General features: G+C 42.2%; 1 protein-coding gene and 1 long non-coding RNA gene across 3 annotated transcripts in view; one reads left to right on the forward strand and one right to left on the reverse strand.

The window, feature by feature from the left end:
* Nucleotides 1-4191, forward strand: part of Tmem64 (transmembrane protein 64) — a 46352-nt gene extending 42161 nt beyond the window's left edge. For both annotated transcript variants that reach the window (XM_087551190.1, XM_087551191.1), the window contains one exon: nt 4075-4191. In XM_087551190.1, the coding sequence (XP_087407316.1) occupies nt 4075-4121 (47 nt within the window). In that variant the 3' untranslated portion in view covers nt 4122-4191. The remainder of the gene's footprint in view (nt 1-4074) is intronic.
* On the reverse strand, nt 1197-27023 carry LOC120102836 (uncharacterized). Its single transcript, XR_015620153.1, has 4 exons — nt 26737-27023; nt 6075-6275; nt 4052-4258; nt 1197-1334 (listed from the first exon to the last, which is right to left on the reverse strand). It is a non-coding gene; the product is annotated as an uncharacterized LOC120102836 (long non-coding RNA).
* Between the last annotated feature and the right edge of the window lie 330 nt (nt 27024-27353).

A 27353-nucleotide genomic window follows, 5' to 3' on the forward strand; every position in this document is an offset into this window, starting at 1 on the left:
GATTTATTCCCGAGAGTCTGGCTTTTTAGATAGCCTTGAAGTTTGAATACAGGATAACGTCTAACATGTTTCAAGTTCTCACTGTGGTTCTGGCAAAATTGCAAGCACTTTACAGGAATGGTAAACCTCATGACTGGGAAGTGTGTTGGAAGACAGACTCTAAGCTGAGTTTTGAATCTCTACGCTTTCCTACTTCCCAGACGAGAGCTGCTCAATCCTAAATGTGCCATCTCCAAATACAATCCCTTAGCCCGTCCTTCTGGGAATACCTTAGGTCTGTGAGTATCGCCATGCATTTAAATGGTGCTTGCAGGTGTCTGTGCCACAATGTGGAAGGGCATAGAACATATTTAGAAGCAGATCCATAAACTATGTTTCCCAATCTGTCACTAATGTTAAATGTTCAGATTCAGCAATCTTCTAACACCTCTTTCATACTTAAAACATCCTTTTGTTGTTGTGCAAGTATTACACATGGAAAGTAGGGCAAAAGCTAAGAGTAACAATTTCTTTTGTTGGTATCTTGCCGTGCTGCATGTTGGTTATTCTTAATTGATAATTAGGATGAATATTATTGTTCATTCACATGTGTTTTCATACACACACACACACACACACACACACACACACACACACACCTTAACAAGAGTTCACCTGGAGTCATTATATAATTAAAACTGGCTTGTGTGTGTGTGTGTGGTGTGTGCGTTTTACTATTTCTGTGTTTAGGCTTCAATCCTGAGATTTATAAGAGTGCATAAGGGTATGTTCTCTAAAGAAGCAATACTGGCATCCTTTTAAGAAACATGATGAAAAGAATCATGTGAGAAATGAACTGGGCTCCTTAAGGGTCCTTGAGTAGCACACAAGAGAAGTCAGGAACCTCACATCATTTTGATACCTGGGATAGAAGATGGAATAGTTTCCAATCCCTGGGCACCGTAAGCTCAGCCTGGAGAAACCAGCTGACAGTCTCAAGTGGTTTAAGTAAACCCGTGGTGACGCACAAGCATTTCCCTCCAGTGTTTTTTTGTTGTGATAAAATGATTTATTTGCAATGCGCAAACCACAGGAGCTCATCTGGAAACATTGTTCGTAGTTTTCCAGACTTTGACCTTAACGGACACTTTCCAGTAAAGATGAGACCAAGCAGATAAGTTAGAGGCAATAAATAATTACATAAGTTAATTGAGAAATTTGTTATAATAAATTTATTTTATTAACCAGAGAGTTGTTTTTCACTTAATAAGTCCAATCCAGCCTTTTTCCCTGGCAGGGGCCATCTCAGCACTTCTGACTGTTGGTCATTTGGTACTGGCCAAATACCCTGGAAGCTAAAACAAAGTTGTCACTGAGGTTGTGAGGCTCAAGGTCTTAGTAACGGTGGACTATTTATTGTTGAGGAAAAGAGTATCAGGAAGAGGAGCCAGGGTGTGTTAGACATGGGGATCATGATAAGTGAATTCTTTGGGGTTTGTAGGAGGCAAGAGATCAACTGACTAGGGGACCCGATGCTCTGGAACACAGCGACTTCCCCTCCCCCAGATCCTCCCTCTGTCTGTTTCTGTCCTGAGCACTTCGTTTACAGAAGTGTGGCACCATCGTCCCATCTCTTGGCTCATTTGCTGCATAACATTCACAGAGTAAATGAGAAGTGGAACACAAAACTGTGCTCAAGAGTCCTGAGTCTGTAGTCGAGTTCTAATCAACGGATACAGAAGTGGCATTTCAGGAAACCGGCCCTGGACACCAGGCTTCCGGCGAGCATTTTTGAGTGCAGGCACACGTGTGCCAGACCTTCACAGAACAAAGACCAACGTTCTTAAAACCAGAAAAGTACTGTCTGTTTCTGGCCTCTGATTTTCCAGGAACTGGAATCCAATTTAAACTTGCTTTCCCTCGGTGTCAAGGCAGTTCATCGTCATGCTTCCTGAATGATTTTGCCCCTGGTGAGCCCCGTGCTTACCGTGGGAGTAGAGCATACTGAAGGGGTCGCTCGGAAGAACAGCCCACAATTAAGGAAGCAGGATATGACATAGGGGCAACCTCAAAACTGTTACAGAAGTTCAGTCTAAAAGTATATATATAAAAGAGGGGCTAATAAATGTACTCTTCTCTGATTTTTATTTTTTTAACATTTACTTATTTTGTGTGAGTGTGCATGAATGCAGGCATGTGTATGCCAAGGAGCGTGTGTAGAAGTTAGAGGACAACTCTCAGAGGTCAGTTGTGAAGGCTACACTCTGCCTTCAAGTGCCTTCCCTGAAGAGTCACCAGCCAGCCTGAAGTTGTACTTTGTTATTGTTGGCTTCTGTCTTACAAGAGCACTGAACCATCCGAAAACCTTTCTGAAAGCTTAAATTCTGCAATGCTTGCACTGTGGATGAGAATGGAACCTCCCAATCAGAGTTCAGCAGCCTTTCCCCACCCTCCTTTCTGTTCTCCCAAACTGCCAGAAATTTTGCAGTCAGGAAGCAAACAAAATAGCGGTCAATGAGGCATAAATGGTGCATATTTTCTACAAAAAAAAAAAAAAAAACCAACAACAATGAAATAATGAGGTTGGATTAATTATTTAGGAAAGGCTCCGTTAAAAGAAGCTTCTATCAGGTGTATAATAGTTGTGTAAATGTTTCTTTTTATTGTGCCTCTGAGCTCAGGGAGCTGCTTCCCTAAAAATGTTCTCAGGTCCACACAGTGCTGTTAGGTCCGGGATAAAAGCCGGAACCATGATCAGATAATATCAAGGACCTACCAGAGGAACTTGTTTTTGTGGTAATGGATCATCTGCACAACACCTCAGGGGGTTTCACCTTTTTTATTTCAAGGAGCTTTCAACTCAGAAGTGACCCTACAGGTCAAACTGAGTGTCCTGCACACACCCCTTAAAAAGCTAGGATCACCCCCTTAGCTTGCCTCCTCGGCACCTCCTTTTTCTATACCCATGTCCCAGATTATGATAATTCACTACAAACTGCAAATGTTCTCTTTAAACAATCTTAGACAAGCGGTTTATAGTGTTGGAACCTTGACTGCTCTGTCTGTAAACTATGAGGATAAAGAAAGGTGGTGAAAGGGTGAGAGGCTCCTGCAGAGTGGGTGGCAGTAGGAAAAGCAGACAGGCCAGTATTGAGTTCATTAAAGAAGTGTGTGGGGTCATTTGTTGGGCTTTTCCCTTCTCCTCCCACCTTCCCCCTCCCCATGACTCCTTGGCTCTGCATCAGAAAACTGATCTTTTCATCTGATACTGTCAGTCTGCAAGGCCAGACCCAGACACACTGCCTGACCTGTGGTAGAAACCATGACTTCCTTCCTCAGAATTCATTATGGTTTTGGGTTTGTTTGTTTGTTTGTTTGTTTTTGGATCTGGCCTTCTGCTGGAGAGCAGGTTTCATAACTCTTTCCATTAGCTTCCACTCTAAATGAAAACTTTTCAAAGACGTTGAAAGGAAACAGTAGACCAAAAGGAAGACAAGCATTCTATAAGACCAAGAGCAATTTTTTCGAAAGCAGTATTTCTAATTTACACTCTTCTGTAAAAATAAATGTGATGTTAAGATCCTGTGGGTTTGACATGCTAAGATGTTGAGATGTTAATCTTCCTTGAGTGCTTGTGGGGGTGTTTGTCCACACTAACATAGTAGAGCCATAGAATCTGAATTTAAATATTCTATATTTAAATATTCTATATTTAAAGGTATTTGTGATATTTAAAAATTAAAAATACAAGCATTTTAAATTTGCCCAGGAATCTTAGACTGCTGGTGATATTCTTAAACATTTTATAAAGAACTGAAAAATCACATTGAGGGATTGCCTCGTATCTTCCAGTAAATGGTAAACCTAGGTCAAAACCAGTCAAGCCTGAGCTCTCACTCACACTCTGGCCTCCACACAAGGGCTTCAGTGATCACACACGACCGGCGATATTCTTTAAAGGGAGTCTTCAGAGGGCTTTTAACTGATGTTTCTCTTTGTTGTACATTTTTAAGCTTTTAATTTTCCTTTCATCGAAGTCCATGGGGTTACATTTTAAAATACTAAGACTGACCTGTTCTTCTGTGTTCCTTACAGCAAGAAGCATAAGGCTTCGAGAGAGCCACACCACCGTCCACGTTTGAAATTCCTTGTGAAGGACACAGTGGCATAATCTGGTGAATCCATTCAGGAATAAAGGCACAGTGAATCCTGTGATTGGAATTTTTCTTTTGTAATCAGAATAGTAAGAACATTGAATTAACTCTGAACGAAGGTGTACCTGTGTACAAAAACATAAGGAACTGTTGCTCTTTGCTGGAATGCATGCATAAGGCTCCAAGTTAAATTCTCAGTGCCATACAAACAATACATGTTAATACATGTTTCTTTCTCCATATCAGAGATGAAATGTCTGCTGAGTAGAGGTTTGAGAGTTAAACTTCTAAAGCTTCTAAACGGTAACAAGCATTTTAAAAGTCCAAACAACCAGGAGAGTTTCTCCCCCCCCCCAATGGGTTTAATATGACACCACAAAGTAGTTTTGATTTTCATTTCTCTAATGACCGAGGAGGCTCACTGGACTTGCACATAAATATACAGAGAAGTACCCCTCAGCCTCCCACTCTGTGAATCCTCACATGGATACACTACAATAACATGGACATTGGCAAAATCAATAAAGATTATTTAGAGATCTCGATTCATACGTGGTTGTGTGTGTGCGCACACGCGTGTATTGTGTGACTACTACCACAATTCAGAAGGCCCTGTTTGTCTACAAAACATGGCCTTCCCTTAAGATGTTAAAGCCACTATTGCTTCGTTCCCCTGCTGTCTTTAACTCCCTGCAGTTACAACTGTATCCTCTGTCTCTATGAATGTAATATCCCATTAACTGCTGTGTGACTGAAACTGTGAGGTCTATATCTTCTTGAGATTGGCTATTTTTTTAATTTTCTTTTTCTTGGATATTCTATGTATTTACACTTCCCTCTCTCCAATCCCCAGAAGAATTTCAAAGGTCCATTTCCATGAGAAAAAAGTAAGCCATAGACTTAGGTTCATATGAGGAAGTTCAAAGGTCATTTTCAGGACAGGGAGGCTCATTTACAATAATAATGATAGTTAAATTCACAGTGGGGTCTGAGGGTCCTTGCAAAATCCTTAGTATCATCATCTAGTCTTAATTATCTCAATTGCTTCTAGTTTAGAAGTAAATTTATACGTGAATGAGAGTCATTGGTGAGTTATTTGGTTATAATTTCAGTGACTCCTGCTGTATTGGCTTTGACCTGTTAGACCTTGGAGTGTCTTAAAGGTCCCATCCACCTTCCTCCCTATCTACACTCCCCTAGAGTCTGAGCTACGTCGCTTCTCTGGTAGCACTATCCTTCCATGTGGATGTTTACTGAATCCATTTGTTCTGCCCGAGAAGCTCATTCTCTAGTCTTTGCCTGGCCAGTTCCCATGCACACTTTTGTCTCAGCTGACGCAGTTCACTTCCCTCTGAATTCACCATAGCTGTTTCTCTAATGCTCTTTGTGGACCCCTGTCCTCTCTTCTTTCAGCTTTTTTTGCTAGTTTTGAAGTCTGTCTTCCAGCCCCAATATGTAATAGCTGATGTCCCTGGACCCTTGTTTAGGTGGAAAATAATGCATGGCGGTAACCTGGCTTCTGTCTTGGGTTAGCGGGAGCCGCAGCAGTGGTTTCTGTATGGCTCTGTCCTTTCTCCTTAGGCAATGCTGGGAGCTCTGTGGCCTGTGGTTTTTCACTATTACCGCTGTTTTCTCCCTTCCTCCATTTTCCTTTCCTCTTCCTGTCTTTTCTGTTTGTTAGCCTTGCTAATCGGTATTTTCTGAGCAGTCACAAAACTGACCTAGAAAGTGGCAGCTGGGAGGTGCCACTGACCTGAAGGTGAGAAGGTACTGGGAGATTTGGCAAGGCCAGCAAAGTTTAGATAAGACAGGAGTAGTAGGGTATTTGGTACATTTTAAACAAGTGTCAGCATGTCTGTCTGTACAAAATACATGATTGGTTCCCGGTGCCTGTGGAAGCCAGAAGAGGGCACTAGATCATCTGGAACTTGAGTTACAGACCTTATGAGCTGCTGTAAGGATGCTGGGAATTAAACCGATGTCTTCTGAAATAGTAGATAGAGCTCTTAAGCACTGAGCTATTTCTCCAGCTCTTAGGATCCTTGATTCTTTAGTCATTACTGTTGTTTTGTAATTTGCATATATTCATTGTACATTGATCACTGACCAAAGTAACTTTCTATGATGCCCTCTCTGATGTGTCTATAAAAGATAAAGGGAGGGGGGAATTATGTTCTATGGAAGTGTGGTGAGGTATGAGGAAAAGGGGTGCCTCAGCAGATCCATTCTGAAACATTTCTTCCCCCTGAGAGACCAGCCATATAGTATATAATAAAGTTTATTCACAGCATGGGGAGGGGAGTTAAGAGGGTAGTAGGTGTGTGTGTGTGTGTGTGTGTGTGTGTGTGTGTGTGTGTGTGTGAGAGAGAGAGAGAGAGAGAGAGAGAGAGAGAGAGAGAGAGAGAGAGAGGAGTAGAGGCCGGCCATAAGTACTTGGAGAGAAATGGGGAGGGGAATGGGGAGAGAAGGGACAAAGGGGGAAGAGGGTAAGAGCGAGAGAGCAAGAAAGTGAGGAGGGGGCAAGCAGCCCCTTTTATAGTGTCAGGCATACCTAGCTGTTGCCAGGTAACTGTGGACAGAACGCTAACAGCCCCCCTCTCTTCTTTGTCCTTCTCTAGAGATGGATTAGACTCTGATTGTCAGGTTGTCAGATTTGCATGGTAGACTCATTTACCCACTGAACCATCTCCCTGTCTCCCTTCTCCCTGGTTGCTGATCCTTTCCCGTCCTCTTAAGCCAGAAAATGTATTTCTCTGTTTTTACATTCATTCCAGAGAAAGGATGGAGACATTCTGCTCTGAATAGAAAATTCGATTATGAATTCAAACATATGACTGACTTCTTTGTGCCTTAATTCAAATATGACTGTGACTTTGTTTAATTGCAACAGGTTATAGGTTATAACCAGTCTTTGCCCATATTTCTGGATTACAAATTCATATTTACATTTTACTACAGTTGGTTGATTCAGGGTGTACTTAAGTATGTCGGACTCATTTGTAGTTCTGTTTGCAGATTGTCCATTAGTCTCCTTGTCCATACTGACTTAACCAAAATAGACAGAAGGCCTTAAAATAGGCACCGTCTCCAAGATTTATTTTTACAATAATTTTCCATCCCTTCTTATTCTAACACAATAATAATAGTGTTTTATTGCTTTTAATGATTTCTTAAGATTGTGCCTTTGTAGCATCGCACATTAGGTTTGTCAATTTCTTAGTATTCAGGTATTTATTTTAGATTTGCAATAAATAAGAAAATTCTAGCTGGAAATGAATACATGAAAATTTTATTTAAAGACATTATTTGTCTTTTAATGATGTCAAAATGAAGAAGAAAGTATCCTATTGGCTTTGTTACTAGAAATATTAATAACTTAATACAATGGAGGTACAAATGATTAGACTGGGGACTAGAAGTAGAAGCATCTTTTGTTTGTTTTCAGTTCCTGGCTTCCAGTCAGTTGAACAGGAATGCTGCTATTGCTTACTGGAGACTAACCAAACTTGAATCCTTTAAGCAGATGCCTTTGTTTGTGTTCTAGAGTTTGTTGAGGAGGAAATGATCAGTGTTTTTGGTTGGCCACAGAAGGCTGCTGAGGTCTCAGCAGCCTCAAATATTCTCTCTGATAGTTTGCTCTGAATAGGCAAATTAATATTTTATTGACCTATTACTGCTCCACAAAAGAGAAACGAGGTGGGTTCCCAATACTCGTGCGTGGCTGCTCTGGGAAACACTTAGGACTGGGAAATATTGGTAACACATTTTAAAGTAAATTAACCACTAATTGAAAATAAATTAGGATGTTGGCATTGCATTCTCAAAGGGCCAGCAAGTAGTCTCGATTCAAAGCCCTGAAGAAAACTGAAACTTGGTTCTGCAAGAAAGGGCTGTAGTAAGTCAGGACATGTTTGAAGGATGAGTCGGCATTTTTTTAAGAAGAAATTTTAAAAAGTGAATTTACAACCAGATTGGATTGATGGAGCACATCTCATCCATAGCTACTGGACTACACAAAACATGGTAAATACCAAAACTCATTAATAGGCGAAATCTAATAAACATGTACATAGTAAAAATTTTACAGTTTAATAATTTACATTACTCTTACATATACTTGGTGTTACTTAATCCTAATGAAAAGTCCTGACTGTTGAGAACACAGACTTTCTGGTAAAGAAATGAGGTTTATTGTGTCTGAATGACTTCTCTGCATGTGTATAATCTTGTCAGGTTTTAGGTGCAGTGTCCTTGATGTCAGGGCACACTGCTATCCTCAGTGCCGCTTTCAGCTCACTATGATGATGTGCACGAAGTGTTCTTTCTTGCCTTTAATCCGCTTGATCACTGGGCCATGCTCTTCCACCTGGTGCTGGCGATGCCTGCACTCATGTGCCTCACCTAGGAACTCAATTGCCTTCCAGCCACAGCCAGTGAAAGTTTTACTCAATTCCTTGAGTGTATTTGGTTCATCTTTGCATTTCCTAGATGTCATAGTAAGCAGTTATGCCAGATAGGAGACCAATTATATACGTTCAGCTGACCATTTTCAGTTTTACGAACTCTGTTCGATAAACTCTCTTTCCTGTCATTGGTACTATAATTTGATGTCCATGAGGACTTGTGTGTGTATGTGTGTGTGTGTGTGTGTGTGTGTGTGTGTGTACATGTCAGTGTTTGGAATCCAGTGTCTTTTTCTTTCTTTCTTTTTTTAAAATGTTTTTCCTGTGATATTTCACATGTACTTTTAATACATCTTATCCAGACCATTGGAGATTTTTTTTTTTTGGTTTTTTTTTTTCTTTCTTTTTTTTCCGGAGCTGAGGACCGATCCCAGGGCCTTGCACTTTCTAGGCAAGCACTCTACCGCTGAGCTAAATCCCCAACCATCCAGTGTCTTTTTCAATCTATCTCTGTACTTTTTTTTTTTTTAAGAATTATTTATTTCATGTATACGAGTACACTGTAGCTGTCAGACATACCAGAAGAGGGCATCAGATTCCATTACAGATGGTTGTGAGCCACCATGTGGTTGCTGGGAATTGAACTCAGGTCCTTTGGAAGAGCAGTCAGTGCTCTTAACCTCTGAGCCATCTCTCCAGCCCTGTCTCCATATTTTTTAAGACAAGGTCTTCCACTGAACCTGGAGCTCTCCTCCATTAGATATGAGTCAAGAACCAGTGAACCATAGGGATCTGCCTGTCTCTACCTCCCCAGAGCTGAGATTTCAAGTGTGTGTCAGCAAGTCTCTTTGTTTGTACTTAGTTACTGAAGGTCAAACTCAGGTCTCATGCTTGTATAGCACACACTTTACCAACTGTGAGGGTTTGCATATGCTTGGCCCAGGAAGTGGCACTATTTGAAGGTGTAGCCTTGTTGGAGGAAATGTGTCACTGTAGGGGTGGGCTTGCAGACCCTTTTAGCTGCCTGGGGATGCTCAGTTGGTTCCTGGCTTCTTTAGGATGAACATGTAGAACTCAGTTCCTCCTGCACCATACCTGTCTTGATGCTGCCATGCTCCCACCTTGGTGATAATGGATTGAACCTCTGAACCTGTGAGCCAGCGTCAATTAAATGTTTGTCCTTTATAAAATTTGCATTGATCATATGCTCACAGCAATAAAACCCTAACTAAGACAGAAGTTAAGTACCAGGAGTGGGGCATTGTTACGATAGGCCTGACCATGCTTTTGTTTGGAAGAATGTGGATTTTGGGATTTTGGATTTGGAAAGTAGTGGAGCGCTTTAAATGGGGCTTAATGGGCTATCTTAGTAGGAATGCAGAAGTCTTTGTTACTGAGAGTGATTTGAATTGTGCAGGCCGGGTTCAAGAGGTTTCAGAGGAGAATTTCAGTATGTGCTGTAAAGACTGCTTTTGTGGTATTTTGGTGAAGAATGTGGCTGCTTTTTGCCCTTGTTTGAGGAGTCTGCCTGAGGCTAAGGTGAAAAGACTCAGATTAATTGCATTGACAAAGGAAGTCTCAGAAATGCCCATCATAGATTTTGTTTCCTGATTAAGTCTCATGAAGAGCATTTTAATGAAAAAAGGAAAGTTGAAAAAGGAGAAATACAAAATATATGGTTCGGGTATTAAAGGGACACCTGGAAGTGAAATGGAACTGAATTCTTTGTTCAAGGATAATAAACTGACTTAAGGAAGTAATGACCTTGGGACAAGAACCCACCCAGCTAGGTTAGTGCCAGGCAACTTAATGCAAACCTTTAATCCTAGGAGACAGGCATACAGATCTCTAAATTCAAGGTCAATCTACAGATCAAGATCCAGGTCAAGGGGTTGTGGATTTAGCTCAGTGGTAGAGCGCTTGCCTAGCAAGCGCAAGGCCCTGGGTTCGGTCCCCAGCTCCGAAAAAAAGAAAAGAAAAAAAAAAAAATCCAGGTCAGCCAACTTTAGGCAGTGAAGGAGTTAGAAAAGAGGAAGCTAGTGATAATGTAATAGAATAAGGGGGTCCATGTTTCAGCTTCTGCAAGCAGCAGAAATCAGCAGCTTTGGCCATGTTTCTCTGGCTTTATATAAGAGGAGAGAAGGAGACTGCTGGGACAATTGATGCTGGTTAGCTGGACCTAAGAAAGAGACCAGCATCACTGAGGCAAAATCAAAATCTTTGGGAAGTTTTTTTTTTTTTTTTTTTTTTTGAGAGCTGTGTTCCAGAGATGCCAAGGTTGTACCTTGTGCTGTGGCTGGGCTTGATAATGTGTAAGAGTCACCCAGGTGGTACTGGTTTTGAAGGCATGAAGGGGTCATGAAAAGCAGCTGAGGCTGGACACTGTGAGAGGCCATGGAAGGCCATTGGTGAAGGTGCAGCCTCAGTTGCAATTGACGACCCAGGACTGAAGGGGTCAGGCAAAGGAGTTGAGGCTTGGCACCAAGAAGAGAGCCTAGGAGAGGCTACTGGTGAAGCCCAGATGCAACGCAAGACCCCAGTGTACTGGAGACCCCAGTACCATGGGATGATCACCAAGAACAACAGCAGCAACAGTGTAATGTGGATCAACCTGAAGTTAAACTGCTACAGAGGGCAGAGCTGGAGAAGTGAAAGGGCCGCCCTTTGGAGGATCATGTATGGATCCCAGACACTGAAGCAAGCTGTAACATTGAAGCTCCCATGGAGACCCAAAGATGTTAAAGATACCAGAGTCACGGGCTATCTGCTGAGGAACGCTGCAAACAGGGAGTGAAACCACCTCAAGAGAAACAAATTTGTTGTAGCTAACAAAGATGAAAAGGGAGTTGAAGGTCTGAAGACCACTTTGACATCAGACATGGAGATGGCGGAGTTTGAAGTTTGCCCACCTGGTTGCCTGCCTTAATTCGGGGAATACAGGTAACTGATTGGATGGACCTCAGAAGAGACTGAACTTTGGACTTTTTTTTCTTTTTTCTTTCTTTCTTTCTTTTTTTTTTTCAGAGCTGGGGACCTAACCCAGGGCCTTGCGCTTGCTAGGAAAGTGCTCTACCACTGAGCTAAATCCCCAACTCCGAACTTTGGACTTTTAACGTTGTTACTGCTATAAACTATGGGGACTTTGGAAGTTGAACTAAATGTACTTTTTTATTATACTATGTTTAAGTATAGCCTCCATAGACTCTTGTGCTTAAACAGGCCTTTGGAAGCCAGAGAGTGGAATGTGAGGGTTTGCATATGCTTGACCATAGGAGTGGCACTATTTAGAACGTGTGGCCATGTTGGAGGAAGTGTGTTACTGTGGGGGTGGACTTGGAGACCCTCTTAGCTGCCTGCGGATGTTCAGTCTATTCTTGGCTTCCTTAGGATAAAGATGTAGAACTCAGCTCCTCCTGCAACATACCTGCCCGGATGCTGCCAAGCTCCTGCCTTGATGATAATGAATTGAACCTCTGAACCTGTAAACCAGTCCCAATTAAATGTTGTCCTTTATAAAACTTGTATTGATCAATAAAACCCTAACTAAGACATCAACTGTCTCCCAAGTCTTTATTTCTGTAACAAAGTTTTGATCATGATTAATATTAATTTTTCTGTCTCAAATACCATTCCTCTAGTAGAAATGATCTGGAATGAAAAGGTACAGAATACTAATAGATAGAGAGTATCTAACACAGTCTACAATTTACTTCGAAAGAGCTCCAAATGAAGATCCCATTGATACATGAAGCACACTTTGAAATAAATTAGGCCAAAGGGATTAATCTTTCCTTTAAACTTCTTAATATCTTTGGGGTTAAGCCTTTTCCTATTTGTACTTGTATATTTAACTAATTATATATTGAACCTTCAAAACTTTATGAGAACCTATTAGTTCTTCTGAAACACTCATCTCCTCTCTCACCCTTTCGTATTCTATTGCTTTCCCCCAATTTTTTTGCACAGGGTTTTCAGGGCTAGCCAATTTATTCAATCCCTTTCTGAAGACAGAGTCAGTTCACATACAGGAAAGGCAGTGTCGTAAATACTTCACATTGAGGGACTTTAGATAACAGAACAACTCAATGGGCATTAACTTTAGGATTCCTTTCAGTAGTAGCTTCAGTCAGGCTTCAACATTGATCTCAGAAAAAAGACCATGTAACTGTAAAGTATTAGTCAAAGTCAAGTAAAAAAATATTCTTTTGGTGGAACTCTTTGGTGAGTCAAAGCAAATAAAGACAGCTGTGCTCACAGACTGTGGTCTCTAGCCTTGAGAATCCATATCAGAGTTCAACAACATTGTCAACCCAGGTTAGACAAGTGAGGCCAGTGGGAACAGAGCAGAGGTCACATTAAAGCTCTCTCGACTGCTCCACTTGAACACCTCAGAGAAACACATTAACTTAATGTGATACAGTACCTATTTAGAAGTATTGCAGAAAACAATGATATTACTTTTTATACAATATTCTAATATCTACGTAATTCTCTCTCATACATATATGTATATATAAGTTGTTTTCTATTTATTTAGAGAGTAAGGTATTAGTAAAACACGTCAGAATAGTGTATTTCTTTCTTACCAATAAATTTCTAATGAGGGCTGGGAGATGATTCAGTGGTTCTACTTGCCACAGAAGAATGAGGACCGTAGATCAGATCTTCAGAATCCATGTCAAAAGCCTGCAGATGGGATTACCTTCTGTGATCCTACTATGTAGGAGCCAGAGAGAGGGAATACCTTGAAATGCTAATTAGATTAGATGAATGGGTAAGGTTCAGATTCAGCAAGAGACACTACCTAAATAAAATAGAGCAAAATCAAGGAAGATACCTAACATCAACTTTGGGTCTCCACACACATATGCGCACACACATGTGCATAGGTGTACACAATGCACCTGAACACATGTGAACACATACATGAACATACCACACATACATCTGAGCACACACATGAATCACACACAAAATAAAACTGTATATACCTGAAAAGTACATTGTGTTCGAATGCTGTTTCTGTTGTTAAGTCACTTGCTGTACACCCAGGAGGACTAATGTTTGACCATGCACACTAATGTTGCACATGCACCTAATATGTCCATCCCAGATCTGAGTGAGGCAGAGACACTCAGAGGCCCAGCCTAGAAAACATGAGTTTCAGGTTCAGGAAAAGACCTGGTCTCAAGAGGATAGGCAAAAAGTGATTTAGAAGGACATCTGATGCCCTCTTCTGGCCTCCACACATGCATACAAACATGCACATCAGTGTACTAATATACACAGCACTCTCTCTCTCTCTCTCTCTCTCTCTCTCTCTCTCTCTCTCTCTCTCTCTCTCTCTCTGGCACAGAGTAAAAATTTACAAGTTCAAAACTATTCTCCCAGGAATTGATTTCTTAGCATAGGTTTTGCACCCTTACTAATTAAAGTGGTAATTTGTGAAAAACACTATGGTGTTCACTATGAATCTGGTAGGATGCTAAGAGTGGTATGAATAGATAACTTATTTAGATCATTTTATAATGAATTCCTATTTGAAAACTGTATAGGTTAAAATGTGTTTTTTTTTAAAGTAGGCAGATCCCAATTTGACTTAAAAAAAAAAAAAACGAAAACAACAACAACCAAATGGTTTTCAACCTAAATATAATATTTAATGGATTACACAAGTTATCCATTACCATTCCATTATATATTAGTCTTTGTAGTACAAGATTTGCCCAAACACAGGCTAACATAAGTGCTTTGGGCAGATTATCACAAGTTAGGCTGTGATGTTTGGCAGCTTAGATGCATTAAATGTGTGTTCACCTTATGATGGACTATGACAAACCAGGCTGTGAATTGAGGAGCACTTCTATGTAACTTTTTTGCACTCTGACATCCAGAAAGCTTTGGAACTAGTATGTTGCTTAAATGCTGTAATCCACTGAGCTCAGGTGTGTAAAATTTATTTATTTCCCCCGGATACGGTAGCCTTATTTTTACTTGCCATCTTGATTTAACAATAAGCTGTTTTTAAACCTTGCAGAAATGAAATAAAAATCCATTTCAATTTTTAAGCAAGCAAATCATGTATACAATGTTTTCTAAAAGTTTGTCATAATAGACAATACTCCCAGACACATTAGAATCATTAACTGGAGAATAAAAGTGTTTGTGTAGTCTTGAGTACCTAAGGAGAAGATGGGGATGGGGTGGAACCCTTCTTGTGTCTAAGAAAACTTATGTAACGATTCATTCTAGGTGGTAGCAAAAATCTAAAGATCCTATCTGCTATGGTGACTGGGAGATTGATCAGGTCATCGACAGAATCTTTTTCTAGGACTCATCTGTGACATTTATAAAGACTGACTTATTTTTAAAAATGCAGCGCTGAAATGAGCAGAGATGCCATATGGTAGCGATCTCACAGACAGAAGAAGACGATTGGCGGAAAATATGTGAGCAAAGAGCCTTAGGGATGTTGACACATGGCTGCGAAAGGGTACATGCTTTGGTGTGGATAGTCAATGGTGAGTATCTTCAGTCTGGCGATGAGCTACAGTTTGCCGTAGTGAATCAAAGCTCACTAACTAAAACAGAGACAAGAAACTCAGAAACACAGAGTATTAGCAATGGTGTTACAGGCCCAGGTGGGGCAGAAACTCAAGCATTCACCTGTACCCAGGGCACATCTACTCATACATTCCGATGGTCAGGTAGCACATCAGAGACTGATAGTCACAACGTGTGGCTGAACACCCCCAAGCCGTGTCATCAGGTCAACATCATATTCTCTCTCCCTCAGCCGCTACCATTCCTGGCTGCACAGAGGAACCAGTTACCATGCAGTCCATCTGCTGCCCTCATGATAACCTAGCGGCATAGAGTTCACTGCACCTTGCTTTGAGATAAGGAAACTGCAGCTCTGAGAAACCTCTGGTAACTAAGGCTGAGCTGTAACTCAAGCTTAAGTCTATTTGAAATGAAATCTCCTTTTGCTTTAGGATAGAATGTTCTATAAATATCTGTTAAGTCCATTTGGTTCATGACTTCTCTTAGTCTGTCTACGTCTCTGTTTAATTTCTGTTTCCATGATCTGTCCATTGATGAGAATGGGGTGTTGAAATCCCCTACTATTATTGTGTGAGGTGCAATGTGTGTTTTGAGCTTTAGTAAGGTTTCTTTCACGTATGTAGGTGCCCTTGTATTTGGGGCATAGATATTTAGGATTGAGAGTTCATCTTGGTGGATTTTTCCTTTGATGAATATGAAGTGTCCTTCCTTATCTTTTTTGATGACTTTTAGTTGAAAAGGTGGGGAAGCATCTCGAACACATGGGCACTGGAGAAAATTTCCTGAAAAAAACACCAATGGCCTATGCTCTAAGATCAAGAATCGACAAATGGGATCTCATAAAACTGCAAAGCTTCTGTAAGGCAAAGGACACTGTGGTTGGGACAAAATGACAACCAACAGATTGGGAAAAGATCTTTACCAATCCTACAACAGATAGAGGGCTTATATCCAAAACATACAAAGAACTCAAGAAGATAGACCTCAGGGACACAAATAACCCTATTAAAAATGGGGTTCAAAAGCTTAAGTCCAAGTGGATCAAGGACCTCCACATCAAACCAGGTACACTCAAACTAATAGAAGAAAAACTAGGGAAGCATCTGGAACCCATGGGCACTGGAAAAAATTTCCTGAACAAAACACCAATGGCTTATGCTCTAAGATCAAGAATCGACAAATGGGATCTCATAAAACTGCAAAGCTTCTGTAAGGCAAAGGACACTGTGGTTAGGACAAAACGGCAACCAATAGATTGGGGAAAGATCTTTACCAATCCTACAACAGATAGAGGCCTTATATCCAAAATATACAAAGAACTCAAGAAGTTAGACCGCAGGGAGACAAATAACCCTATTAAAAAATGAGGTTCAGAGCTAAACAAAGAATTCACAGCTGAGGAATGCCGAATGGCTGAGAAACACCTAAAGAAATGTTCAACATCTTTAGTCATAAGGGAAATGCAAATCAAAACAACCCTGAGATTTCACCTCACACCAGTGAGAATGGCTAAGATCAAAAACTCAGGTGACAGCAGATGCTTGTGAGGATGTGGAGAAAGAGGAACACTCCTCCATTGTTGGTGGGATTGCAGACTGGTACAACCTTTCTGGAAATCAGTCTGGAGGTTCTTCAGAAAATTGGACATTGAACTGCCTGAGGATCCAGCTATACCTCTCTTGGGCATATACCCAAAAGATGCCCCAACATATAAAAAAGACACGTGCTCCACTATGTTCATCGCAGCCTTATTTATAATAGCCAGAAGCTGGAAAGAACCCAGATGCCCTTCAACAGAGGAATGGATACAGAAAATGTGGTACATCTACACAATGGAATATTACTCAGCTATCAAAAACAATGACTTTATGAAATTCGTAGGCAAATGGTCGGAACTGGAAAATATCATCCTGAGTGAGGTAACCCAATCACAGAAAAACACACATGGTATGCACTCATTGATAAGTGGCTATTAGCCCAAATGCTTGAATTACCCTAGATGCCTAGAACACATGAAACTCAAGACGGATGATCAAAATGTGAATGCTTCACTCCTTCTTTAAAAGGGGAACAAGAATACCCTTGGCAGGGAATAGAGAGAAATAGGCAAATAGGGAATAGGCAAAGATTAAAACAGAGACTGAAGGAACACCCATTCAGAGCCTGCCCCACATGTGGCCCATGCATATACAGCCACCCAATTAGACAAGATGGATGAAGCAAAGAAGTGCAGGCCGACAGGAGCTGGATGTAGATTGCTCCCGAGAGACACAGCCAGAATACAGCAAACACAGAGGCGTATGCCAGCAGCAAACCACTGAATTGAGAATAGGACCCCCATTGAAGGAATCAGAGAAAGAACTGGAAGAGCTTGAAGGGGCTCGAGACCCCATATGAACAACAATGCCAACCAACCAGAGCTTCCAGGAACTAAGCCATTACCCAAAGACTATACATGGACTGACCCTGGACTCTGACCTCAAAGGTAGGAATGAATATCCTAGTAAGAGCACCAGTGGAAGGGGAAGCCCTGGGTCCTGCTAAGACTGAATCCCCAGTGGACTAGATTGTTGGGGGGAGGGCGGCAAGGGGGGGAGGATGGGGAGGGGAACACCCATAAAGAAGGGGAGGGGGGGATGTTTGCCCGGAAACTGGGAAAGGGAATAACACTCGAAATGTATATAAGAAATACTCAAGTTAATTAAAAAAAAACAAAACAAAACAAAACTCAGGTGACAGCAGATGCTGGCGAGGATGCAGAGAAAGAGGAACACTCCTCCATTGTTGGTGGGATTGCAGACTGGTACAACCATTCCGGAAATCAGTCTGGAGGTTCTTCAGAAAATTGGACATTGAACTGCCTGAGGATCCAGCTATACCTCTCTTGGGCATATACCCAAAAGATGCCCCAACATATAAAAAAGACACGTGCTCCACTATGTTCATCGCAGCCTTATTTATAATAGCCAGAAGCTGGAAAGAACCCAGATGCCCTTTAAGAGAGGAATGGATACAGAAAATGAGGTACATCTACACAATGGAATATTACTCAGCTATCAAAAACAATGACTTTATGAAATTCGTAGGCAAATGGTCGGAACTGGAAAATATCATCCTGAGTGAGGTAACCCAATCACAGAAAAACACACATGGTATGCACTCATTGATAAGTGGCTATTAGCCCAAATGCTTGAATTACCCTAGATGCCTAGAACACATGAAACTCAAGACGGATGATCAAAATGTGAATGCTTCACTCCTTCTTTAAAAGGGGAACAAGAATACCCTTGGCAGGGAAGAGAGAGGCAAAGATTAAAACAGACACAGAAGGAACACCCATTCAGAGCCTGCCCCACATGTGGCCCACGCATATACAGCCATCCAATTAGACAAGATGGATGAAGCAAAGACGTGCAGGCCGACAGGAGCCGGATGCAGATCACTCCTGAGAGACACAGCCAGAATACAGAGCAAATACAAAGCAAATACAGAGGCGAATGCCAGCAGCAAACCACTGAACTGAGAATAGGACCCCTGTTGAAGGAATCAGAGAAAGGACTGAAAGAGCTTGAAGGGGCTCGAGACCCCATATGTACAACAATGCCAAGCAACCAGAGCTTCCAGGGACTAAGCCACTACCTAAAGACTATACATGGACTGACCCTGGACTCTGACCTCATAGGTAGCAATGAATATCCTAGTAAGAGCACCAGTGGAAGGGGAAGCCCTGGGTCCTGCTAAGACTGAACCCCCAGTGAAGGTGATTGATGGGGGGAGGGCGGCAATGGGGGGAGGGTGGGAAGGGGAACACCCATTAAGAAGGGGAGGGGGAGGGGTTAGCGAGATGTTGGCCCGTAAACCGGGAAAGGGAATAACACTCGAAATGTAAATAAGTAATACTTGTTAATAAAAAAAAATAGTGATAGGTAAAGAAAAAAAAAGAAATAAAATCTTTTCTGGAAATAGTCATTGTTGCACCTGCTATTTACACAATCAATTCAGAAGTCTCCAGATCCATCCTTGCTGAACCATCTCTTCAGAAAAGTGAGCATGGCTTTCTGTGTGGTGACCTCTGCATGACCTCTGGCTCTTCTGTCGTCTCACAGATGTTACTTCTTCTTTCTCTCAGTAGCACTCATGGGAGTCATCTCAAATGATTGCTTCTGTCCCCAGTTGATGTGCCCTTTTCCAAACCAGGGAATATGGAGTCACAACTGTTTATGTCTAAATCTGTTTTAGTCAGGAACTTCGATAGCACTAGGCTCACACCATGAACAATGACAGAGTGGGCCTCACCATGAGCGATCTGTGAGTTTGATTGTCTTGCTGTTATTTCTTCTTTGTCTTGGTTTACACTGCAGTATTTAAATCACATGGCTGTATTGACAATGACATGATATGACAACTATATCCATAACATCATTGGTACCTTGAAGGCCCTGGCACAACACTTCTAACCAGCTTGCACAAAACTTTCCCTGCCGCCACTTCCACCCAGGCCAAAGGGGGAGTACTTGTTCATGTGGCCTAGCAAGGGACTCTTAGAGAGCAACAAATCAGGCCTTCACTGGTGTAAAGGTAACATGGAGGTCTTCTATGGTTGGCTTATGGTTGTGTATGAGGAGACCATCCTGTGAATGGCAACCAGACACGCTGAGATACAGAAAGAGCAGAACCAGACAGTCACTGGCAAATGTAACAATGCAGTGTCAAGGCAGAGAAAACCTCAGAGCAGGCAAGAGAGCAGGGTGACAGCCAAGAGTGCAGACATAGCACAGGCAGTGTTAGTGCGAGAAGCGTCAGAGGCCTGAGGGCCAAAGGTCTGGGACACCCTTGGACACCCTGGAGCGGTAACCTGCTCTCTCTCTCAAGGTCTTGGAACCTTGACACCCTACACTTGGGAGTTGTAATAAAAGAACTGTCAAGAGCTGTGGAATTCTAAATGGGCAGAGCTCCTGGTGCAGTCATGATTTATATCCTGATAGAAGAAAGAACACCAAAGCCATCTGATTAGTAACATTTAGAGTGAGACTAGGAGTGAATGTGCATCACAAACTTTGATTTTTCTTTCCTTAGCCTTAGTATCAGGTTTTCAAGAACTGCCAGGAAAAATTGAGACGGATTGGTTTATACTCCCTGGAGACCATTAGTGCTGAGAAATAGGCTGTAGGTCGCAAATTTCTTTGTGGAGATTTTGTGTTATTCCCTTCTGTATTAATTTCTTATTTCTAGGATCTGGGTCAAATTGTAGGTCTGGAAAAATGCCAAGTAGCTCTATACAGGAATGAAGCCAATCAAAGGTTATCTATCAAGTGATACCAAGGAGAGGTACATATGAATTATAATCTTTTCTATCATGTAAACCAGTTAGAATATTGCTGCTCCCCCGTGTCCTTCTTTTGCTTCTTAGAGCTTATATTTGAAATATTTATTCTAATCAGACTTCAGAAAAGACCTTTGAACTTAGTTACTTTCTTGTTCAAGTTTTCATTCTCAAGAGAGAGACGCTAAAGGCCACAGATCAGCAGGGAGATTTCACAGAGGTTCTTAGGCTCATGACCCATTTCTGCTGTGCTCAGGTTTCTAAATCCTATTTGGATCTCAGCCAATGTCACTTCAAAGCCACCTTTCGCCTTGGCACAGTGATATCAGGGCTGAATGGTACTGGTTCAGCCCAGCGGCGCTGGCTCCCAGAGACATTCGAAAAGAGTGCAGGTGCTTTCAAGACTCAGAACAACGACTTATTTCAAGATAGTATTTTGGCTTAGAGATTTTTTTTTTTTATTTTTGAGTGTGTGGTACTGTGAATCAAGCCCAGAGCTTTGCACAGTCTAAGTCAATACCATGCCGCTGAGGTACATGCCCAAGGTTCCAATTGTAAAACAGGGTTCATTGTAACTCAAAAGTTGATCATGTAAAACATTAAAGTTTGTTCTCAGTAATGGTCCTGTGACAGTTTACGTCAATATCCGCACTAGAAACATTTGAGACAACTGGAGCTGACTATATTTGAGTGTGCTAGCAGTTAAAGTTTTAATAGTCCCATACACGAAGGTATTGTCTTTGTATTGCAAAGTAAAAAGCAGTCTCTGGCCAGGTTGGGATGCCACCTACAAATCAAAGATTGTTGTCTTAACAAATCAAGATTAAGAAAGAAAGAAAGAAAGAAAGAAAGAAAGAAAGAAAGAAAGAAAAGTAGTTTTTACAACGGAGCTGAAGTTGCATCCTTTTCATGATTCCTTGTGTGCACTTCAAGGTTCTGCAGTCAAGGCACACTAAGGAGAAAAGAGGAAACAAGAGACTCAGACCGTGACCAGTGCATTTGGCTAGGTTAACTGGATAAGAAGTGTTCAACTCAGAGAAGAAATGGGATGTACGGGGGACGGAAAAGAAGGGTGTCTTAGTTACTGTTCTACTGCTGTGAGAGACTCTGTGACTCAAGCAACTTAGCATTTACTTGGTGCGTTGCTTACAGTGTTAGAAAGTGAGTCATGTTCATCACTGTGGGAAGGACGGCTGCAGGCAGCCATGGTGCTGGAGCAGTAGCTAAGGACTCACATCTGATCCACAAGTCGCAGGCAGGGAGGGAGAGCCTGGACCTGGGCAGGACCTTTTGAAGCCTTGAAGCCCACCCTTCAGTCCCTTACCTCCTCCAACGAGGCCCCACCTTCAAAATCTTCCCTAAATCATTAGGGACCAAGCACTTAAACATAGGAGCCTATGGAGGCCATTCTCAAACCACCGAGGACAGTTAGAGGTGCAAGAGAGGAGCTAGAGTAGATGTTTGGAAGGGAAAGGTGAGAGTATGTAGAAGAACACGATCACAGTGTAGACGGGTGTGTCAGGGTAAGGTCACATATCACACACTTGTAACCATGCACTCTGCAAGGTCATGTTTCACGAAATCCAGCATAAGCACCCTTGGCACTCTGCCCAGCAACTGGATTCATCACACTTTTCTTTACCGTCAACTTTACTAAGAATATTTACAATGAAATTTAAATTGCTTCACTGAACACTTTTAAGTTGATTGCAACAGTGAAAGAGTCAAGGTTTCAGCAATAGTATCTTTAGTGAGCTGCTTTTGATTATAAGGTCCAGCCAATCCATAGGCATCTGCTGAATCCTTCAGCCATGAAAGGAATGTGTGTGCACAGGTTTGAGAAGTTGGAATGCTGATCTGTCCAATATGCAGATAACTGGGACAGCCGTAGAAAAAAAGAGAAGTTGGTGTGGGGCTCTTTCTCCCTGAAATTGAATATGACCAGAGAACCAGGGGTTCTAGCATGTTCCTATAAACACTGGAAGTGCCCTTTGCCCCAAAATACACCTTGATTTCTCACAATCCTTCATACTTAGATGTGGTATAGTTGCTGTTTTACGTTTGGATCTGTGTAGTGAGCCATACTGGATTTGGGCCTGGCCACTTTTTGACTGCATAGCTCAAAGTGGCTAGGTGACTCTGGGCTGTTTGGCCACAGATATTCACCCCTAAGATGACTGCCATAAAGTCTTAAGATTGTTGAATGAAAGCCTCTCCCATGAATTTACGGCACAGGAAGATAACATTCAAGGGATGCCTCAGCTCAAGCAGATACCAGTCATCTCCTGAGCCAACACCCGGTGTCTCCACCGCCTGACCTCATCGTCTACCGCCTGACCTCTTTGCCTCCTGCTATCACTGCCTATACCCTCATCTCCCCCAAAGGACACTCCCCCTACCTGAAAGCCTGAAAAGCTGTAACGTTCACCCCAATAAACGAGACCTTGACAATAGAATCTTGCTTGGTCTTCTCTCGCCCCCCATTTGGCCCAAGGGTAGCGCTCCTTCGGAACCCTGAATAACTGGGTCCCTGCTGGCGGGGGCAGATCTGAACCCAGAGCAGTAGACCATGTATCTAAGCCACAGAGTGGCATCAGCACAAGGGCAGCAGAGGAATGTGCTGCTGGTTTTTGGTTCTTTGATACTAAAGTCATTGCATAGACTTTGTATAAAATGAGAACATCATTCCTCCAAGGTATGGTTTAAGGGGACAGTCTTTATTGGAGAGAGAGAGAGAGAGAGAGAGAGAGAGAGAGAGAGAGAGAGAGAGAGAGAGAGAGAGAATATCCAGAGGCTTCTGGAAGAGTCCAGAGTAGGGAGAGAAAATAGTAAACTAAACATTGGGCCTGGCCATGGTGGTGGTAGAACAGGGCTGTGGAGGAGGGGAGTAATAGAGGAGGACCAAGAGAGGAAGACAAAAAGAAAGAGCAAAGGAAAGCACAAGACTGAAACAGCAGGGTTGTCTATAGGAAGGAGAAGCTGCAGGAGGGAAGGCCAAGAGCTGGAGGAGTTTAGGGTAAGGGCCATTGTGAGAACTGAGAGCAGCTCCAGGACCTGAATGAGCCTTCGGCCAGCCTTCAGCCTGCACTTTGGTATGCTAATAGGCACTACCTTTTGCCATTTTCCAGCGTTTCTTTGGAACCGGACTAATTGAACAAATTCTGTGAACTTTATTTTAGAAATTGAAACTCTCTATCTGTTCAGTGTGCTTGCTCTGCGTTTCACTCCCTTTCTTCACCATGACCTACAGAAGGATCACAAGTTATGCCCTTTGAGAAGAAACTGGAATAAACTAAAATGTAAATACATCTACCTTTTCTGTACACCATCTACATAAGGAGAAGACTATCATCCTGCCTTTTCGCCCATCACTGCCTTAGTCACCTAGAATTTGGGGCTATCCCATCTACACATCCTTGAGTTCTCTGTAGCCACCCTTACACTCCTCCAGCACTTTCCATCACTTTAGGAGCCCTTCCCCCTGCCAAGATTCAAGAGGACTTTACATTCTCTGAGGAGATGTGAGTCACTATTGCTGTCGCTCTTGTGCAATTAGCATAAAGTCCTCCAGCACTAGCTACGTTCCCTAAATTCTGCTACCGTGTTTGTTTGTTTTTTCCTTTTCTACTAAGGCATGAGAATCCGCAATTCAGATATCATGTCCAATTGCCACCTGATTTACTTGTGATTCATCCCATAAGAGGTTTGTTTTCAAATAGATGGAAAGGAAACTCTAGATTAGCATCATTAAAATCCATGAGGTCGTCATGGTCTGCCGGCTGTACACACTCTTCCCTCCCACTTCTAGGGGTCACTGTGTCTGACCAGGTTCAGAATGAGTATTGGAAAGATTGAGGTATGATACAAGACCAGCAAAGGAAGAGGAGAAAGCTTGTTGGAAGGTGCTGCCTCTCATAGCCTCACACTTATTAAGCTTAAGGAATAATATTGGTTCTTTGTCTGGGAACCAATATTGCCAGATTCCTTAGACATAGTTCAACCAAACAGCGAAGGCTGGTTGAAGATGCGTGACTGATTTCCAGATTAAGTTAGTAGTTAACTTGGCACAGAGTTGATAGACCTCAGAATATCTCTCAGAAATGAGCAAGACATCTTAATCGCATGCAGATTGGTCTCATAACAAAATACTTTTTCTAGACCGTATCATTTTCCAAAAGAAAATGGATTGGGTTTTGGTGGGAAATACTGAACACATAAATCCAAGACTCATAAGAGATTTGATTGCATTTTTAAAATGAGTTGGCAAGGCCATTAAAGTATCGCTTCTCAAAGGTGGAAACATCAGAAGGAATACGAACACTGAAGTCCTAAGTCCCGCCTGGTTGACATTTCAAAGGCACGATGGAGTGGGATAACAGTAACTGCATTCATGCGCTCTGCTGAGGGGAGGAGCGTTTACGGGACAGTTGGAAGACTTTGTTAGAATGATCTCCTCCTTCATGCACCTTAAACAAACGGACACGCATGCTGTTGGTGAAGCTCCTGAGATTCTCTGCCAAGAACACATTTATTAGGCACGGCAGGCTATGAACTAGGTTCCGAACACTGGAGTAACCATCAAAATCTGCCTACTTTATTCTCCAGTGATCAAATGGAAAGGAAAGGGTTGGAAGGGAGGCCGTGTTGAAATAACTCCAAGGAAGTTGTGAGGAGAAGCAAAGGGAAGGCCCAAAGGGTTCCCCACTAGCCAGTCAAGTCAGGTGTGCATCATCCATTAAGCACGCTGTGAAGAATCAGGGGGGGGGGGGTTAGTATTTAAGCTGGTGTCTATTGTTTTTATTGAGCCCAATCAATAGCAATGTGAGCTGTGCTTTTACAGTTTTATGAGAGTGTGCTTCAGTAGTTGTGAGCCGTGCCTCTGTTTACCAATACTTCCCACTTTAGACTTTCTGAGCAGACATGCTCCTGCACTAGCTGTGGGCACATGGCCTTCAATGACTTCCTATTCCTTTTGGGGAAGTCTGAGTGACAGTCTGTACCGTGCACAGTACGATTCAAGGCAGTGCCGATGGACCCTCCATGGCTCTTTTGGGGTCTCACCATGTTTTGCTGCCTGGGAATCATTAGTGAGCACCAGGAAGTGGTATTGGGGGTGGGCTAGGACTATCTCCGAAGTCCTCCCTGACAGGGTGGTTGGTGCCCCACTTTTAATCAAAAGCAGTAGATCTCCATTCTCTCGAAGCAAACGACCTTTCATGTAAATTTGTTCTAAATTTATAACCCACCAATGTTACACTGGAGACTCAAGACTGGGTTATAACAGCAACTGTTTGACATTTGTTAATCACTGGAATTCACAAAGAGAGGTTGCCTCCCTTGAGCAATTTGACATCTAGAAAGTAGAAAGAAAAGATAAATGGAAAATATATTTTAATATTTATACTCAAAAAATTCTAAATGATGTCATTTAACAGTGCTGGAGAGGGGAGGCAGGTGTGAGTCCATTCTTCTTGCTCTGAACCAGACTCCCACATCCCCATCCCAAGGCTCTTAGAAAGGGTTCACCCCACAAGGTTTTCTAGAGTCTGAATCTGCAGATGGGAGCCTAAGGTTCAAGGATCCCCAGCTGAAGAAGAGTGGAGTCCGGTGACACTCAGACCTGTGCACTGTTGATGCCTGCTTGACCTTCTTTCCAGTTTGAAAGGAGCTGGGGAGAATGATTTAAAAAAAAAGACAAGGGAAAAAGAAAGAAAGAAAGAAAGAAAGAAAAGAAAAGAAAAGAAAAACAGACCAAAGGGATCTAGGAAGTGAAAGGGAAATGACAAAGTCCAAAATGCGGAAGGTAGGAATGGTAGGTTTAGGAGTCAAAGACGAAGTGAAGGAAAAATGGCTAAGGGCAGAGAAAGAGCGGCAGAAGAGCACGTGGGAGCTTGTCAGACCCCACCCCCTCCTTCTGTTCGCTTCTTCACATGCAGCCATTTGTCTGGTTTCAAATCCTAGTTTTATGGCAGGACACTTCACCTTTCCTGAAAATGTAGTTTAATTTATAAACATAAGAATCTGATTTCTTCACAAGATCATGATAAAGAAGACACCACATTAAAACTCCTAGAACACATACACAATGGTGAGGTTAAAGAAAAAAATCATTCTTCCATGAAAACAGTCTTGGTGGTGGTGTTTTTGACTGAACACTACGGGGAAGGCAGAAAGACTCTGTTGTTCCCATCCTATCTAAACACCGGCCTCTCTCCTCTCTCCATTTGTTTTCCTCAGGGGGTTATCCCTGCCTAACCCCTAAATGAACATTTCAGCCTTTCTGACTGTAACGCACTTTAACAATGTAGCTTACCGTCTTGCCTTTTGATTTCTGTGCATGAGTTTTCCCGCGACCTTTGTCTCAGCAAACCAGTTTCGACAATTTAAGTTTAAGAGTAGCCAATACCATCGCCGAGTTTCTCATACAGCAAACAGGGTGGAAAACAGACCAAAGGTCGGTGGTGCCCCTTGCCTACTGTGGGAAGCTTTGCTTTGCCTCACACTGGGACTGTTTACTTCTGTTCAGCGGTGACTTCATAGGCTCTTCTAATTGGCTGTCTCCAACGGCAGCTTTCTACTTGTCTTGAAGAAGGAACAGGGAGAGAAAAGGGACTAAATAAATGTAAACATTCTATGTGATGGTCAGGGTGTGAGGCTAGCGCGCTCCTACAGTACACGATTAAAACCTTATCCGTCTATAGGCCAATGCAGACTGAGGAGCAGGGTAAAAGATTAAGACAAGAGGCTCCATTCAGGAGCTACCTAGTCTCTTCTTTCCCGTATTCTCATTTAAAATGTCAAAGTCACATAGAATTCAGGACTGTGCCTATACTATTGAACTACATACAGTATCTGATGTTCATGTTCACTCAACTAGAAACTATTTAGTTTAGCTGTCTCTTCTGGAATTTAATGACTGTGAAAGTGTCT

The sequence above is a fragment of the Rattus norvegicus genome, chromosome 5, assembly GCF_021556685.1.
Source record: "Rattus norvegicus strain SHRSP/BbbUtx chromosome 5, alternate assembly SHRSP_T2T, whole genome shotgun sequence".
In the NCBI taxonomy this organism is placed as follows: Eukaryota; Metazoa; Chordata; class Mammalia; order Rodentia; family Muridae; genus Rattus; species Rattus norvegicus.